Source organism: Cydia strobilella, chromosome 14 (assembly GCF_947568885.1).
Source record: "Cydia strobilella chromosome 14, ilCydStro3.1, whole genome shotgun sequence".
Taxonomy (NCBI): domain Eukaryota; kingdom Metazoa; phylum Arthropoda; class Insecta; order Lepidoptera; family Tortricidae; genus Cydia; species Cydia strobilella.
Genome location: NC_086054.1, coordinates 2,146,724 through 2,164,443, shown reverse-complemented (window position 1 = coordinate 2,164,443; position 17,720 = coordinate 2,146,724). Strand labels below are relative to the sequence as shown.

At 37.6% G+C, this 17,720-nt stretch overlaps 1 protein-coding gene across 5 annotated transcripts in view; it reads right to left on the bottom strand.

Annotated features, from left to right (window-relative positions):
- The window catches only part of LOC134747028 (protein Fe65 homolog), a 104,186-nt gene that overhangs the window by 19,019 nt on the left and 67,447 nt on the right, over positions 1-17,720 (bottom strand). For 2 of the 5 annotated variants that reach the window (XM_063681578.1, XM_063681580.1), the window contains one exon: positions 14,963-15,101. In XM_063681578.1, the coding sequence (XP_063537648.1) occupies positions 14,963-15,101 (139 nt within the window). Of the gene's footprint in view, positions 1-14,564; positions 14,660-14,729; positions 14,822-14,962; positions 15,104-17,720 lie in introns of those variants that run through there. The other 3 variants (XM_063681581.1, XM_063681583.1, XM_063681582.1) reach the window with 3 other exon arrangements.

Sequence of the window (17,720 nt, the reverse complement as noted above, 5' to 3'; positions counted from 1 at the left end):
TAACTCTTTGTTTTACCAAGGTTAAGATTACCTCATGCGTATAATTTTTAAGTAATTTCGTTGCATATTTATAATTATGATAATTGATAAGTTTTTGATCTCGTGTGATCAAAAATGACACATACATCTATTATGTATTCATTATGGAAATTAGATCTATTTTAATGACAAAAGAATTTGTACTTCGAATTAGGTACTTACTTCAAATTCAAGTAGGTATGTATATACGAGTACTTACATTCAAATCTAGAAATAAAATTCGTAAATATAGACAGGAAATGATAAAAATAGTGTATCATAATTATTATAATTATTAAATTAAGTTTCTTTATTTGAGAGACAACATATGGTCCATAAATTTGTTAGTTATAGCTTATACCTTATGTTACGAACAACAACAACAGTAACCTAATAATTTTTTTAATAAATTATAAACAATAAACAAAAACGACTTGGTCCGCTGACCCAATGCCCATAACAAAGGACAATCTAGCTTATTAGCTATCATGTTTAGAATGCTGTTGCTACTCCCGCGCACTCTGTCCAGCCATTATACTTATCTACATAAATGTGCCCTAAAAAACAGACGTCTGTATTTTTTACCTATTTAAGCTGAATGGTGCGCCCATTGGCTTGACAATACTGATTCTATATATTTTTATAAAGTTTATAGAAAAACTCACGAACACGTAATCGTCTTATATTTGACATCATTCAAGTTTTAAAATCACAAATAGATACAAAATTTTACATTTTACATATTTTACACTTTTTTCACATTATAAAAATAATGTCTTCGGTTACCGCGATAGTTACTCATGAAATAAAACTATGAAAACGGATTATATCGCGTATATTGAATTTATAATTCATCCCGACGTTTCGAACTCTTTACAGCGTTCGTGGTCAACGGGTGACTGAGGAAAAATTCCAAAAAAAAAAAAAAAAAAAAACAATGTGAAAAACTTTTTTTTTTTTTTTTTGTAATTTTTCCTCAGTCACCCGTTGACCACGAACGCTGTAAAGAGTTCGAAACGTCGGGATGAATTATAAATTCAATATACGCGATATAATCCGTTTTCATAGTTTTATTTCATTATAAAAATAAGTTGAACACTATCACAACCGGCTGTAGTCTTTCAGTACGAACGTATCAACGGCTTCGACAACGATGCGCAAGTGTGGTCAGGCCTTAATTTAATAGGTACCTTTCTCTTACTTTTTTATTACACTAGATGTTTTATGGATGTTATTCATATTAGTGTAAGTATGCTTGAAACAATATTTAAGATGTAGTTTTTGCAAATTATCATGCAAAATAGTAACTGCTCTCATTGCATTTTTTTCTTATAAAGAGCGCTGGTGGCCTAGCGGTAAGAGCGTGCTTTCAATCCGGATCGGCTCGTACCGATGAGTTTTTCGGAACTTATGTACGAAATATCATTTGATATTTACCAGTCGCTTTTCCCAATAGGGCCTAGTTTATCCTCGGGGTTGGAAGGTCAGATGGCAGTCGCTTTCGTAAGAATGCCATGCCATGGTAAAAAAGCCGGGACAACGCGAGGAAGATGATTGCAATTTTCTTATAGCGTAACTATTAGCAGGGATTTTCCTTTTGCTTCCTATACCTACCTATTACATATTATACAGAGTGCAACTGCAAGCCTTCTTTATCCTTATCTTTAAAAGTTACAGACAAAAACGCACACGAAGTTTTAAACTAAAATATGAAAGCGCAAAAATAATTTGATGTTTTTTTTTTCGTTGTATTTATTTCAATGAAATTAGGTACTTATTTAATCTATTTGTTTTTTTAATATCAACGCGTCAGCACCTTCGCCGCCTCTCACATCAGTCGCACAGCACGCGCGGCCGGGGTGGCGGCCGAGTCTCAGGCGGCGGTGAAACGCCAAAAGTATGCTCCATTGGGCTCGGGGTATATTTTCGTCCCTTTTGCGGTGGAAACCGCGGGCTGCTGGGGTGCTGACGCGAAGCAATTTGTGCGTGATATAAGCCGTCGACTTAGGCAAAAGGGAGAGGACCCCCGCTCCGAATCGTTTCTGGTGCAGAGGGTGTCCATAGCCATCCAGCGGGGTAATGCCGTGAGCATTATGGGCACTTTTGCACCGGAAGCGATAACGAACGGGTTTGACTAAATTACCTCGTGTAATTATATAATTATTTGTAAGAAATGTAATATTTTATTGTATTGTAAATAAAAAGCAAATATTTAATATTAATTATCTAATGATGTTATATTATAACTACATGGTGGTTAAAAAATCTTATAATAAAATTCTTAATGACATGCCAATAATATAGCCTACCCTGCGAGGGCCCAGAGCGCATACGGCAAAATTTGAAATTCGATCTAACTTCAATATGCAAGAATAATATAAAATTTCGATTTTCGCAGTTGGATTTGAATCAACGTTTCTAACCGTTATATGCGCGTTCCAGTAGGGTATATTTTAATGACGACGTTAAACATTTGCTTAAATTTTCCTGACCTAAAGATATTTCCAAACTTGGCACCCCAGACTTGGCACCCTTTAAATTAGGGTTTTTCCTGGCCAATAAGAATACTAATGGCGCCAAGTCGAGCTCGCGTGGTAATTTATTTTCGTTTGATGTAAAGTTTGGTAAGAACTAAGATCAGTGGTAAATAGTTTCGTTATGGGTTGATAACTACTCGTGCATATTGTAAAATGTTGTCTTTATTTAATCTAGCATCGGTTTTGTCTTGTTTTTGTTGTCTACATTAATGGACAAAGAAATACTAGTAAGACGCCAGAAAAGTGTCGGGTACGTGACGCTATTTTTTTTAACACTTCGTTTAAAGCTAAGAAGCCGATATTCGGTATGATAACGTTTGATAACTTATCTTTTAATTGTATGTATGGTGCCTATATAATACAAATTTCTGTAAGTTACTACCTTTTGTTTATCTTTAAAGATATTAAATTTACATCAATGAATAGTTAAACATTTTATTTGCTATTTGGTGCTAATTGTAAGTTAATTTTGTCTTTAGAAGTTTCTATTCAAGTTTTGCTTTGCGTACCAACATGTTTAGGCACTGTAAGTAAATCGTACATACTGAATAGTGGTAGTTTCACACTGTATACAAAAAAAACCTTTGCTACAAAATAGTCCTCATTCTAAATTTAAATACCTATCAAAATTCACATGCATGCGTTCGTTTTACGACGGATGAAGTTAACTGTTCTCCAGAGTTTTTCATATTATGTTTTCCTGGAAAATTTCGAGAAATTAAACAATGCAATGGTCATTTTGCTGGACAGGAAACGTCACCATTAGTAGCTTTGGTTTGAAATATTGCGTAGCGTATATTGCGAAAGAGGGCGAAATATTCTATCTTCGAGGCAAATTATTATTTTGTACCCCTCGCCTTCGAGACAACGGGGTGTTGGGGGTCTGAAGCCATAGCGTTTATTAGGGAGGTGGGACATAGAATTAGGGAGAGGACCTCTGATTCTCGCGATTAAAGTTCTCTAAGTAATTAAAGTTATTTCAATGAATGGGATGAAATCACTACATAGTATAAAACAAAGTCGCTTTCCGCTGTCTGTCCGTCCATCTGTCCCTTTGTATGCTTAGATCTTTAAAAGTACGCAATGGATTTTGATGCGGTTTTTTTAAATTGATAGAGTGGTTCAAGAGGAAGGTTTTTATGTATAATTTGTAAAGGTTTTGTGTAAATTAGTTGAACTACCCGTGCAAAGCCGGGGCGAATCGCCAGTTAATTGATAAATTTAACTTTCTTTTACCAGAAACCAGACTTTCGCCTAAAAATCCAGCGAGGATCCATTTATCTCCCAAACTACATCCATTTTAAAACCTTGTGAAAATTCCCAGGTTTGAAGTGTTAATAAAACGAGCTGTTCAAAGTTGCATGGAGCATGCAGGCGCTTACTTGAGAAGTGAGAACAGGCATTATTGGAGCTTGCTACAAAAGATAAGAAAGAGCGATTTTTAAGAAAAAATGGCGCAAAAGGTAGGAAATAGAGACCTTTTTAATCTTTTTGACTACCTTTGCTGAATTACGTAGCGTAGGTAATACCATAGAGTAACTTATACTAGAGCGGTACTGTCATAGTAAATTTTGTAACCCCAGTAAATTCACTGCCATCTGTCGACACACTTTAAAACTAAAAATGAAGATTTATAAAAATACGATAAAATGTATTTAAATATGGATAAATGTTTTTTTTTTATTTGCATTAATTATTTTTATGATTTTGACCCATGTTCTTTCACTGATATGCGTTAAAATTGTTAAATAACAAACGAAACCGTCAACGCCATCTATACGACAGTAAGCCAAAGCTAATAGCGCCCTCTGAACGAGAATCAAATTTTCTTGATTTTCGAGGCACGTTTTTTCCTTAGACTGTATACATCTATTACGGAATTATATCTATCTTTGGTAATACAGTGGTATTAAAGGCAGCGGAGGTAGCGAATCGGCTGAAAATAGTAAGATAAAGGTAGAGTATTGTTATAGTACCTACAAAGTTGAGTGTTAGCGAATATGCGTGAAAATTCCCAGGTTTGAACTTTTGAAGTGTTAATAAAGCGAGCTGTTCAAAGTTGTATGGAGCATGCAGGCGTTCTCTGAGAGCAGGCATTATTAGTTCAGCTACAGCGGGTTTGGTGCAATAGATAAAAAAAGAGTAGGTTTTAAGAAAAGCTGGTACAAAAGGTGAGAACGGGCGATTTTTATATAGAGTCGGACGTAGCTAACTGCGTTATGACAAAGTGTGGCAATTTCATCACTAACCCGCATCCATCACTAACCACTAATGCATAGTAATGGATACAGCCTACACAACAAAAAAACATATAATTTTATGCATAATTAGATAAAATCCATTTGGTCCTGTATAATAATTTATATTGTAAATTAATACAATTTTCGTTGTTTTATTTCAATTTGCGCAGTATTTTAGTTTCAAAAAATTACATTTGTTTTAAGACGAAATGGCGGGAAGTTGATGATTTTTAGCATGTAATTTAGACGGCTTTTTTTTTGGGGTTTGCAATATTTTATATTTAAGGTTTACTTTTTTTTATTGAAGCAGAAACTTCTGTGAGCGTTACTCCAAATTCATAAATTAAAGAAAAAAAATATTTCTAATGGTAGTATGATTTTTCATATACCTTTTACCAATAGGTAATTGTATAATTACATAAATGATTTACCCTATGTAAATTCTAACACTGATTTAGCTGTAAAATCGATGTTTTTTTTTTTTCCAGCATCAGTCAATACATGATCAATATGACCTCGGTCTCTTTAAAACAAGAGTGAATAGGCTGTTACTGAACCGGTGAGCTCCATCGTAGGCCCTGTCTTCACTTTCCATCAGGTGTGACTAGGGCCAATCGCCGATCAGTTTATAATAAAAAAAAAAAAAAAAATACATAAGTAACACATATTATTTTTGTTTGACATTATTTTTATTAATCATTTTTATATTAAACCCATACATGACGACTTCTTCAAGGCGACATATTCAGATATTCGAGAGATATTCATATATCCTGATGATGATGATGGTATATATAATATTGATTTCAGGTTTCTGGATGTATATTTCACGAAAGATAAATTTCATTTTATGATATTCATACCCTGCCGCGTCTCGTTTAGCAGCCGTTGCAGTTTTAAATTTTTCAACCGGAATAAAAGAATGAGAATGGATTCCGATTTTTTTTGCAGTTCTCCGGCAAACAGCAACAGTACGTGTTTTGCCGGACGTGCCAGGTTTTATTTATTAGATTAGATCCTGACGTTTTATTGAGGTTGAACTAATAACTAGTTTTTTTCGGGCTATTTTGGCTTAGGGGAAAATGTTCTGTAAAATTACCTTAGATTGGGAGGTCCCGGGTTCGAATCCTGGTAAGGACATTAATTTGTGTGTTTATCACAAATATTTGTTCCTGAGTTATATTCTCGTTTAGCAGCCGTTGCAGTTTTTTATTTTTCAACCGGAATAAAAGTACGAACTCACGTACCCTTTTGTATCTAGCGAGAATGGATTCCGTTTTTTTTGCAGTTCTCCGGCAAACAGCAACAGTACGTGTTTTGCCGGACGTGGCAGGTTTTATTTATTAGATTAGATCCTGACGTTTTATTGAGGTTGAACTAATAACTAGTTTTTTTCGGGCTATTTTGGCTTAGGGGAAAATGTTCTGTAAAATTACCTTAGATCGGGAGGTTCCGGGTTCGAATCCTGGTAAGGGCATTTATTTGTGTTTATCACAAATATTTGTTCCTGAGTTATGGATATTTTCTATGTAAGTACCTTAGTATTTATACATACTTAATACCAATGTATCATATATATCGTCGTCAAGTACTCACAACACTAACCTTGTTGAGTTGAAACCCTGTAGGTTTTTTTTCGATCGGTGTAAAATAGTCCTATAATATATCTATTATTATTTATTTATTTTATTCCTAATTTATCATCAACACGTATATGTTTAAATAGAACATTGTGCCGCGGCAGAACCTTTTGGGCCTTAGGCCTCAACATTTAATGTAGTAGGTACATACGTAACTATACTATTTTTCCTACTTTTTTATGTTTATTATTTATTTAAATTAAAACATACATCAATTTACATTAAAATTAACTAAAAAGTAAACTAAACTAAAACCAAGTCACAACAATACATCGACATTGTACATAATAATAAATTACCCAAAAAAAAAAATTAAAAAAAAAAACTTTATTATATTATATTATATATTCCAGAAGGACCTATGTGAAATCCAGGCGCCTGAATGGCGTCGGATCGCACAGGAGGAACGAATGGCGAAACCTAGTAAGTATCGGAGGCCAAGATCCACTTCGGGTCGCTGAGCCAGCGAAGTAAGTAAGTAGGAAGTATATTATATATATATATATTCATTTACTTAGATACCTACCTAAAAACATGGGCAAAATTAATATGCACGAGAGTTGAATAACAATAAATCATGTACTTAATGCCGAACCGCCAACTGCAAAATGGACCAAAAAGTTTTTAAAAGGTTTTTAGCTGAATATCGTGCGCTTAAGTCACATTCACTCATTCATTTATTAAATACTGTTTTTGCGATTCTGTGTAGCTGTGTGAGTAAAATCATTCACCTCAACTTTCCTGACCTATACCTATACCTAAAAAAAAATTTTTTTCTGGCGAATGGCGAAATAAACCCTATTTTTAAATTGAATTAAAGACAGTTTGTTGGCAGAGGGGACTCCCTTAAAACAGAAGCCTACCTTATCTATCCTAGTGCGTTTTACAAGATTTTAAGCGATTCAACAATACAAATATGTGATATTTTCTAAAAAAAGGGACCTTATGGTCGATGGCGCTTACACCATTATTAACGATGCTCCGATATAAATACAATGCCGCGCTACGCTGTGCGGTGTAAGCGCCGTCGACAATAAGGTCCCTTTTCATAGAAAATGCCCCATATAGGTAATCATTTCTTCAAACGACTGTTAACGAAGTGATTATAGAGCTGAAATAGCACATATATCGATTTTTCGAAAATGGTAAGTAGTTTTATACTCTTATTCATGGCATTGCTAGATATAAAAAGCACATTGTAATAGGTATGATTATAAATCAATAATTTTCTTCCTAGTTGCAAAAAGTTTCCTTTTCATAAAATATAAGCAATATCTAGAGAGGAGTGCAGATGCAATTCTGCAGGAGCGAATCAAAAACGTGATCTAAATCAAAATACTCCCGGGATTAGTTTATTGCTGCTAGTTTTCTGGATAATGCAATTGTGTTTGATATTGACTTTGTACAAAATATGAGGGTACAGACAACCATAGGCACATTCATATTTATTTACTAGAGTTAAACTAAGGAAAGTCTGCAGAGATTTTGACAGCACGCGCAGTGCAGGTGTTATTTTAAACGTCAAACTTCTATGAAATTATGACGTATAAATAACACTGTCAAAATCTCTGACCAGTGTCGCGTTCTGGTATGTTCTGACCTACTAATTGTCCCGATAGGAATGGGAAATTTGAAATGAGTAGGCAGAAGAACGTTCAATAAAAATATTTATTACCACAACTAGCTCAGATGGTCAAAAACGGGTAAAATGTCGTGGTTCGCGCTAATACTTGTCAAGATCGGATTCCGCTAGTCGTTTGCAGCCAAAGTACTCCCCTGACGGCTCCGAGGTGGTAGGCGCAGGTTTTTCGGGTCGGCGCTGAGTTCAGCGCAGCTCGGAACTGTGTGGCACTGAGTCGGGGAAAGGGCCAGAAGCACGCTAGTAGCAGAACGGCAAGCGGGCGGCAAGCAGGAAGCCAATAAAAGTCACTCTGGACTTTGGACCCCAATTCGGGGTACACTCAAAAGTACAGTACACGTGTACTGTCAAAATCTCTGCAGACATTTCATGGTCTAACTATTTGTGTACGGTCTAGCTTATGACACTCAGTATACTTAGCTTAATTTTTAAATTATGTTATCTTTCTCAAAGTCAAACAAGGGTAGAAATAAAAAAGGGTTCCGTACCATACGCAAAAAACGACAAAAAAATCACGTATGTTGTATGGCTATGGGAGCTCCACTTAAATATTAACTTTATTCTGTTTTTAGTATTTGTTGTTATAAAGGCAATAGAAATTTTTTTTTTTTTGCTTTTACTTACCACTTAGATTAGGTTCCCTCTGCATTGCCATGGCACATTACTTCAAAAAACTGTTCTCGCCCTCTTGCGACTGTCTTGAAGCACTAAAGCAGTCAAATTTAGATTGATACAGTATTGTTTTTTTTTTAATCAAAGAGAAGTTCTGATAAAATCGACCTGTCTTAGCTATAATTTTAGTTTAGTTTACGTACCTGCCGCATGGCGCTAGCTATAATGTACGGCCAAGCTGAGTTCGGCCGGATATAACAGCTGTACGTGGTGATAGCGTTTATTGTAATATGTATTTTTAACTTATCTCTGTCTCTGTCTTTTGTATGTTATATTATATATTAATTTTGTTGTTTTTCTTGTTACCTGTCGTGATTGTTTCACCGGATGGTCTCACCGGAAGATCAGCGCTGGAAGTCGCCAGCAACATGCTGAGGTGAGACCATTTCGTGGCACTTTTTCTTTTTATTTATGTTTCTCTGTTTTGTATAATTTTCTATTTGTGTGTGCTAACGAATAAATTATTTCTATTTCTATTTCTAAATACATCATCTATGGAAATTTCAGCTGTCTAGCTATCACGGTTCGTGAGATACAGCTTGGTGACAGACGGAGAGACAGACGGAAAGACGGACCGACGGACAGTGTGGAGTCTTAGTAACGGGTCCCGTGTTTACCCTTTGGGTACGGAACCCTAAAAATGGAACAATGTTGTAACTGCTCAGAAATTCCTAAAAATGTTACTTAAGTAGATCGTTACATTATAGTACCTAAAACGTACTTCAATCAAACAGTTTTTCACACAGTTCTATGTAATGATAGGTTATAAGGTTAGGTTTAAACGATTTACCAGTGCACTGTCAATAAAACCCGTTAACCATTGGCAAGTAACTCGTAAATCCCAACACTTCTTCGATTAAATCTAACTGCCAATAAATTGTAACCGACGAACAAACATTATTTAACCATTTTACGATGCTCCCGACACTAATAGGACATACATTTTAACTGTTTTCTGAAAAGCTTCAGTTTTAAACCGGGTATTCACTTTCTTTTTTAGAACCGTCAAAACGATTTTCTAATATGGAATTTATATGCAACATTACACAACGACGTCACGGTCAAATCACCTACTTATTATATTTCAATCCGATTTATTAAATTGTTCTCGTACGTAAAATATAAAAATACAAGCGGATGTCACTTTTTGACAGCTTTTGTTAGAAAGGGACTTCCACTTGTATTACAAGCTACAAGCTTTTGAGAAACAGGCCTCTAGTCCCACAGTAAGCTCATCAAGACTTGTGTTGTGGGTACTAGACGATATCATAGATAGATAATAGTACATTATGATACAAGTGTGCTAAGTTGGTCATTACATACGAGGCGATATTGTGCGCGCGAGCTGTAAGCGAGCGCGCAATAAGAAAGCCGATGTGTGTAATGACCAATGCACACGCGTTTCATACGACGTTTTTCAACACACTTGCGAGAAAAAAAAGAAACTTTTATATTAATCAAATTTTAATAGTTAAAACAGTTGGTATTGTGTGTTTCATCTGTCATACTCGTACTGCCGGCCGGCCCTCCAGTCCGAACAATAAAAGAAGGCTCCCTTTCCATGCATATTATTAGCAATCAGTTACCTTCTTAACTCAGTCGGATAATATAATGAAAATGCACGAGTGGAATAATACACTGAAAGAGCACGCGTGTTTAATATCTAGGATTATGAGCCAAAAATCGGTGGAATAAAAACGCCGTTTTGAGCAAGTGTGTTGAAAAGATAATTAAATACATAGAAAACATCCATAACTCAGGAACTAAAATCTGTGATAAACACAAATAAATGGATACCTACCTACCAGGATATGAACCCGGGACCTGCCGCTTCAATCGCTTCATAGACAGACAGGGTCACTATTGACAATAGTCATTTATATATAAGGCTAGGAGACCGTTAGATTGTAACGCGACCCATGTAGGTAGTTCTCACTTTCTTTCTGCCAATCTCTTTTAAAACGCAAGTAAATTCCACCACAAAATAAAGTAAAACTTTACAAGCTTGCAAGGAAAGTTCTAAGCGCGTTGTAGCAATAAAAGGAATGTAGTTATAGTACAAAGTTGACGGTAATAGGGTGGGTGCTGAGTGCAAGCGAATACACCACGTAGCGAATTACAACGTTATTAAAGGCGGGAGGCACAGGCGGGAGCGATTTGGCTGAAGATTGTAAGCTAAAAGTTAAGTTAGTGTAAGGTTAGCTGGAAGAGATCCCTTAAGGGGATAAGTTCGCCTTTGTACACATTTACTGTATTCTCTCTGTGTTATGTACTTGTTTTGTGCAATAAAGTGTTTACTACTACTACTACTACTAAAAGTCAAAATGTCAAATGTCAAATCATTTATTTGCCATACATACACAAGTATACATTCAAATATACAATAAATAGTACTAGTTACATTACAATAATATTTTTACATACTTACTATTTACTACTAAAAATAAAAAGTACATTTTTATTTACAGCCGCACGAATCATTTAAAGTTTACCTAATAAATAAATTAAATTAAATAATTAAAAAAAAGTCAAATACTAAATGTAATCTAAATAAAAAATATAATAAGTAATTCTAATGTCTATTCTAGTGCGTTTGCAAAATATTCGTCAATTGTATAATAAGGCGTCAATTGTATAATAAGTAACTCGATTTTGGCGTAAGCGTTACAGTAAAGACCTATCTATGTAACTCCGTATAATTCGCTTTAGCCGCCGCACCTACTTGATTACTGGTTCCCATAAGGTAGGAAGGAGCCAGTGTGTCTACACATGTAGCGTCCCACACAAGCACCCTCCCCAAACCACAGAACCAAGGACATACCGTCCGGTCTCTTGCCATCGTCCCTGGCGATGCCAGTTGGCTCCAGCAAAGCTGGCACTTTGATGGATGCGTGAGACCGGCGGATTATGTCATTCAGTGCGGCGTGTCTTGAAAAGCGGCCAACACTTTTTGACAGGATAACCTAATTCCTGTGTGTGGGTTCCTGTGGTGTCCTAATTCGTCGACCTCACTGCCGCAGGGGCACCTGTGTGGAGCACAGAGGCGGACTCCAAGCCGAAGACAGGTCGTGATGCGGAGGGTGTACGGCGTGAGGATGGTTCCGGTGTTTGGTGAAGGATATGCCCTGAGCCACTCACCGGACTAATTAATTGTTTAATTAATTATTTTTCAATTTTATTTCCCTACACCCGGGTCAACTTTAACATAAATCTACTGAAAGAGGCCTCCCCGCGCAACACTCGGCGCAAAGATGCCCATTACACTCGCTGCTTTACCGCGTTGAATTGCAATAGACAGTCTTTGCACCAGAGATAATTAATAACTGATTTATTAGGTTACATTAAGACGAGTGAGGGTACAATCCTTTTGTATAGACTGTCTATCAATAATCGCTTCCCGCTTGCTCCTTAGCACAACACCGCCATTATTATTGCTAGGAAAGGAACTGCCGTTCCTGGTGTAGGGCCATTAAACCGGCGCCTTAGCGTTTTCAATCCCGAAAGGGCGAAGTTTAATATAGCGGGCTTATAACTGTTGACACGTGGATTAAGAATACGGTCGGAAAATATAAGTACGGACGGAACACAAAGTGGGAAAATACGTGTTATTAAAATGCTGGGGTGTGTTATGGGAAAAATTGGAGAAGGGTGAGTCGGGTACAGACAAGGTAGGGTTCCGTACCCAAAGGGTAAAAACGGGACCCTTCCAATTTGAGTCTCACTCTCACTGTTCGGTGATATGGTCGCTTTCCGCAAGATTTAGACAAATTCTTATGCTCTTTTATTTTCGTTTAGCTCTATGGATGATTACATTACTTCTCGCTTAAGGGGCCCACTGACAATCAGTCCGCCGGGACGATATCGGCCTGTCAGTTGTTCGGAACTGTCAAATTTTTATTCTAACTGAGGCCGATATCGTCCGGCGGACTGATAGTCAGGGCCCTTTAGTCATAGCGCCAGTTTTCGCATGTATGGAAGATACTCGTAATCTCTTTTTGGTCGCTATAGCTACCCCGTGGGATGAATTTGAGTCTTCTCGCTTATTATTAAGGTTAGTTTTCGCTACCTAGTTCTTGTGGTAGATATGCTCTTTCTTTTCGGTATAACTTTCTATACCGTAGTACGAATTTGAGTCGTCTTCCTTAATAATAAGGTCGGTTTTCACTAAATATTTTTAGTTTTTTTAGTTTAGTTTTTTGTATGCACATATTGCACGTGACGATCGATAGAGCATCTGCGCAGTGAGCACTGCAGGTCGGTGCACTCGTTACGCAACGCTGCACGGTTCTATAATGACTTATGTCAAAAACTGGGGTGTTATGATCCCATAGGATGCATGTTCATTTGATTTTTTACTTGAAGAGGTCAGGGGGTCGATGACAGTCCATTCTATGAGAGATGCTGATTGCCATCTTATATTTAAGTGTTATCTTAGTAAATATATATAATAAGTACGCACAGTGCATAGGGTGAGTTGTTCATCAGTTAATTGCCCTTTTTTCGAGCGGTCATATCTCGCAAATTTTTAATTAAAATAAATTATTGCGAACATTCATCGATAGGCTATTTAACTGACTACAAATTTGCATTTAGGAATTTTTTATTTGCCTTATAGATTTTGGCTAATAGTTTCCACCCTATAGGACAGTATAAAGGATGACTCACGTTAGACCGGGCCGTGTCCGGGCCGGAGCTTCCGGCGCTTCGTTTTCTATGGAAAGCATCACGTGATCACCTGTCATGTCATAGAAAAGTAAGCGCCGGAAGCTCCGGCCCGGACACGGCCCGGTCTAACGTGAGTCATCCTTTAACCAGGGGGTTGTTCTAGAGTTAACCAAGTTGTACACATTTAATCACAAATTTAAATGTTTTTAATTATTTAAAAATAATAAGCCCCACAAATTTAAGAATGCAGTTTTCATTAATTACAGATTATACTAAAAATTTATTTTTACTCAGAAATTATTGTCAAAAATCATCATTTTGTAACATGGTGATTAACCGTAAACATTACAAGTTTCTAACATTACAGTCGAATTACTAATGTGTTGTAACTAGTTTCCATATTGTTATGTATTAGTTTTGCTACGATTGCAGCTTATTTTTCATCAAATTAAAGTGAAAATCTCCTAAATACAGCTTTTTTAGGGTTCCGTACCCAAAGGGTAAAAACGGGCACCATATTACTAAGACTCCGCTGTCCGTCTCTCCGTCTGTCACCAGACTGTATCTCATGAACCGTGATAGTTAGACAGTTGAAATTTTCACAGATGATGTATTTCTGTTGACGCTATAACAACAAATCCTAAAAAGTACGGAACACTCGGTGCGCGAGTCCGACTCGCACTTAGCCGGTTTTTTTGTAGTTTTCAGTTCGCTAACCTTACGTTTTGGTACATTCAAGCGGAATATCAAATAAGAATAACTAAAAGGTAGAAAGATGTATACAAAAATGCGGTACGTAATCTCATAAAATAGAATACACGTCAGTTTCACTCACTGACAGTTTACTCTTTCTAATATCTACTGAAAACGAGATAACATTGCAGGGAATCTAGTGCACATTTTATGAACACTAAAAAGTAGATGATTGACTGGATTTTAAGCTTTTACGACCAGTTTAGTCTTAACGTCTAGACTTAGATATTGAGTTACATTCAGTTGGTCATCAAATGTCTGATCTTTATTTGGCTATGTGCAAAGTGCGTAGGGCGTAGGTATTGGGGAACTGAAAGTGATCGCGTTCGCGATTGTTCAAGTACTTACATTAAAATAGTTCACTGAAGTGTTTCATAATGTAGTTATTATAGTTCCTTACCTACTATTGTCGAGATACGCATCATACTCGTCGGGCATTTTGTCGTCGTGCATATCGTATAGAACGCTGTACAGCGCCGACTCGAAGCGCGACGGATCCAACTTCATAATGAAGTCATTATAGTTCACTAAAGTGTTTTATAATGAAGTCATTATAGTTCGTTACCTCCTATTGTCGAGATACGCGTCATATTCGCCAGGCATTTTGTCGTAGTGCATGTCGTAGAGGTCGCTGTACAGCGCCGACTCGAGGCGCGACGGGTCTAGTGTTTCATAATGAAGTTATTATAGTTCACTAGTGTTTCACAATGAAGTCATTATAGTTCACTAAAGTGTTTCATAATGAAGTCATTATAGTTCACTAAAGTATTTCATAATCAAGTAATTATAGTTCCTTACCTCCTATTGTCGAGATACGCGTCATACTCGTCAGGCATTTTGTCGTCGTGCATATCGTAGAGGTCGCTGTACAGCGCCGACTCGAGGCGCGACGGGTCCAAGTGGTAGTTCGGGTTCTCGTACGAGAGCAGACCATTCTCTGTGGACAATGGAGACTAGTTACTGTATGTGTTATTTCTCTGTGAATTCATTACGGGACAGTGAGGGCTACCGCGTTTAATTTCACCGCTAGGGGCGCTAGTGAGTAGATGGAGGTCTTTCAAAATGTCAAATGCATAGAAGCATAGAAGTTTTGGGGGTTTCAAACTTTTTTATCGGGAATTTTCACTCCTTATTCATAATTATGGTAAATATTTGTCCATCTTTGATTAAAAAAATGCCAACTAAAATATATGCAAAATTAAACAGGTTGAAAAAATGACACATTTAGACGTTACCTTTGTGTATGTTAGAACGTATTTATTTTATTAAAATAAGCACATTTTGAGATCTGTTTTTCTGGACTTACATCTACAGTGGCGCCAACTAGTGAGTACAAAAACGGTAGCCTTCGTTGTTTCAAGCTACTAAACTAAATTAGTGTCGTATATAGTAAGTTAAAATTGACATTAAACAATGTACCTGCAGTCATAAGTAGACCACCAGAATTTATACTTACAAATTAACAAGGAATTAATTTTGTCGATTTGGATTAATTTGGATATAATGCACGGAATGAAATTCTAAATATATTATACAAGTACAAGAATATTTTTTCAAAATGAGGGCTATCGTTTTTTTGCTCACCAGTTGGCGCCTCTGTTGATGGTGGTCCAAAAGACTAAAGCACATCTGTCAGTCATTGAAGTGACAATTGACATTTCGAACTATGGAAAAGACCACCATCTACACTAGCGCCCCTAGCGGCGAATTCATACGCGTTAGCCCTCATTGCGTAATTACATTACGATAGCTCCAATATTCTCCACCAAATTATGTTACCTATAATTTCCCTGGGCCAAAATATCTCCAAAATTCATTATCGACCATTTCGCCGTAACCCCGCCATTACCCGCGCGTGTGGACACGGCTTTATGTCCGCCCTAATTGGGGATTAGGGCACGTCCACACGGCCGGGTATAATGGTAAACAATACTGTTAAAGTAATTTTGCGGGGAAACCTCGGTTTATTGCTTTAGGTAGGAGGCGATGGCGAAATACCGAAATTTATAAGAGTGAAAGAGAAAAAGGATTATGCTGCCATACATTAACCTGTCAATACATGAATATGTCTTTCTCTTACCCCTGGTCACTCGGTTTCATGTTTATATCTACTATACTATGTCTATGATGCAGCGATAACGGCTCGGCCACGACTGCTCGATTCGCGACGGCGGCGGCGACAACCATAGGTGGGAACGAAAGGTCCGATCGCTGTGTTCCGCTCCAACGTATGGTTTTCGTCACCGCCGTCGCCGGTCGCGCAAAGTGGTGGCCGAGCCGTAACGGCCCGGCCACGACATCGCGCGGCGGAGGCAGCGGCGAGCGGCGGCCATAGGTGGGAACGAAAGGTCCGATCGCTGTGTCTCGCTCCAACCTATGGCCGCCGCTCGCCGCTGCCGCCGCCGCGCGATGTCGTGGCCGAGCCGTAAGGGTTTCAGCAACGCTGCTGTAAGGTCAGTGTGGAGAACACCTTATCTTATAGTTTCGGGGGCCCTTGCGGATACACCCATAGGGATCTTTTGTGCAGTTACCCCCTAGGAAAGATCCGTCCGCTACTCAAGAGTCCCCACCATCTCCATATGCCGGATAATGGACCTTATGGTTTTGAATTCCTTTGGTTCCAGATAGCCTGTTCCAAAGTCCTTCATTTTTTGTCTGGCGAGGGCGTGACATTCACACATAAGCATACATAGGGACAGACGGGACAGACATCGGAAAGCGACTTTGTTTTATACTATCTAGTGATACATATGACTTTTCCATATTGACCTTAATCGTCCTCCGAATGTAAACTTAACGAGCACACCCATAACACTCCCGGTAACGTCTGTTAACATTTATGGGGGGTTGTTGTGGTTCATACGTAGGCGAAAGGTTTAGATTCGTAACACTGAAACGTTTTTGTTTAGCCCAATGGTTGAGAATGAGATATATGGTTTAAGGTTGACTGGTAGAGAATGCCTTATGACATTAAGTCCGCCTTTTGTACTGTAAGGTTTTCTTTTGTGCAATAAAGATTAAATAAATAAATAAATATGTAGAGAATGCCTTAAGGCGTTTAAATCGCCATTTGTACTATTCGTGCACAAGACCTAAACGAGGATATGCTTCGCCGACTTCGCGAAATGCATATCGAGGATCTTGACACCCCTGCCCGCGCAGCATGGTTTCCCCTATCACTAAGTCTGTCACTTTCGCACTCACATACTTGTTAGAACTTGACAGGCATAGTGATAAGCGTACCGTGCTAAGACTCCTGGTGACGTCTACATCGGACACGGACAGTACAACCCCCTTATAACTAACATTAGACTAGGTGAAATAAGTTATGTACCAAAAAATGACAGGAATCGGCTGCTCAGCAAGCGAACAACCGCTCCCGTCCCCATAGATTGTAATTAGCTTTAAGTAGGATAAGTCAACATTCAACAACACTTTAAATTTATATAAATTTACTTTTCCCCTCACTAGCTCGGAAAGCCGTCTTTTATCCTTTAAAACAAGCGGAGAAAAACGCATTTTATCCACTAGTGGGGAAAGTAATTTGACCTTGAAT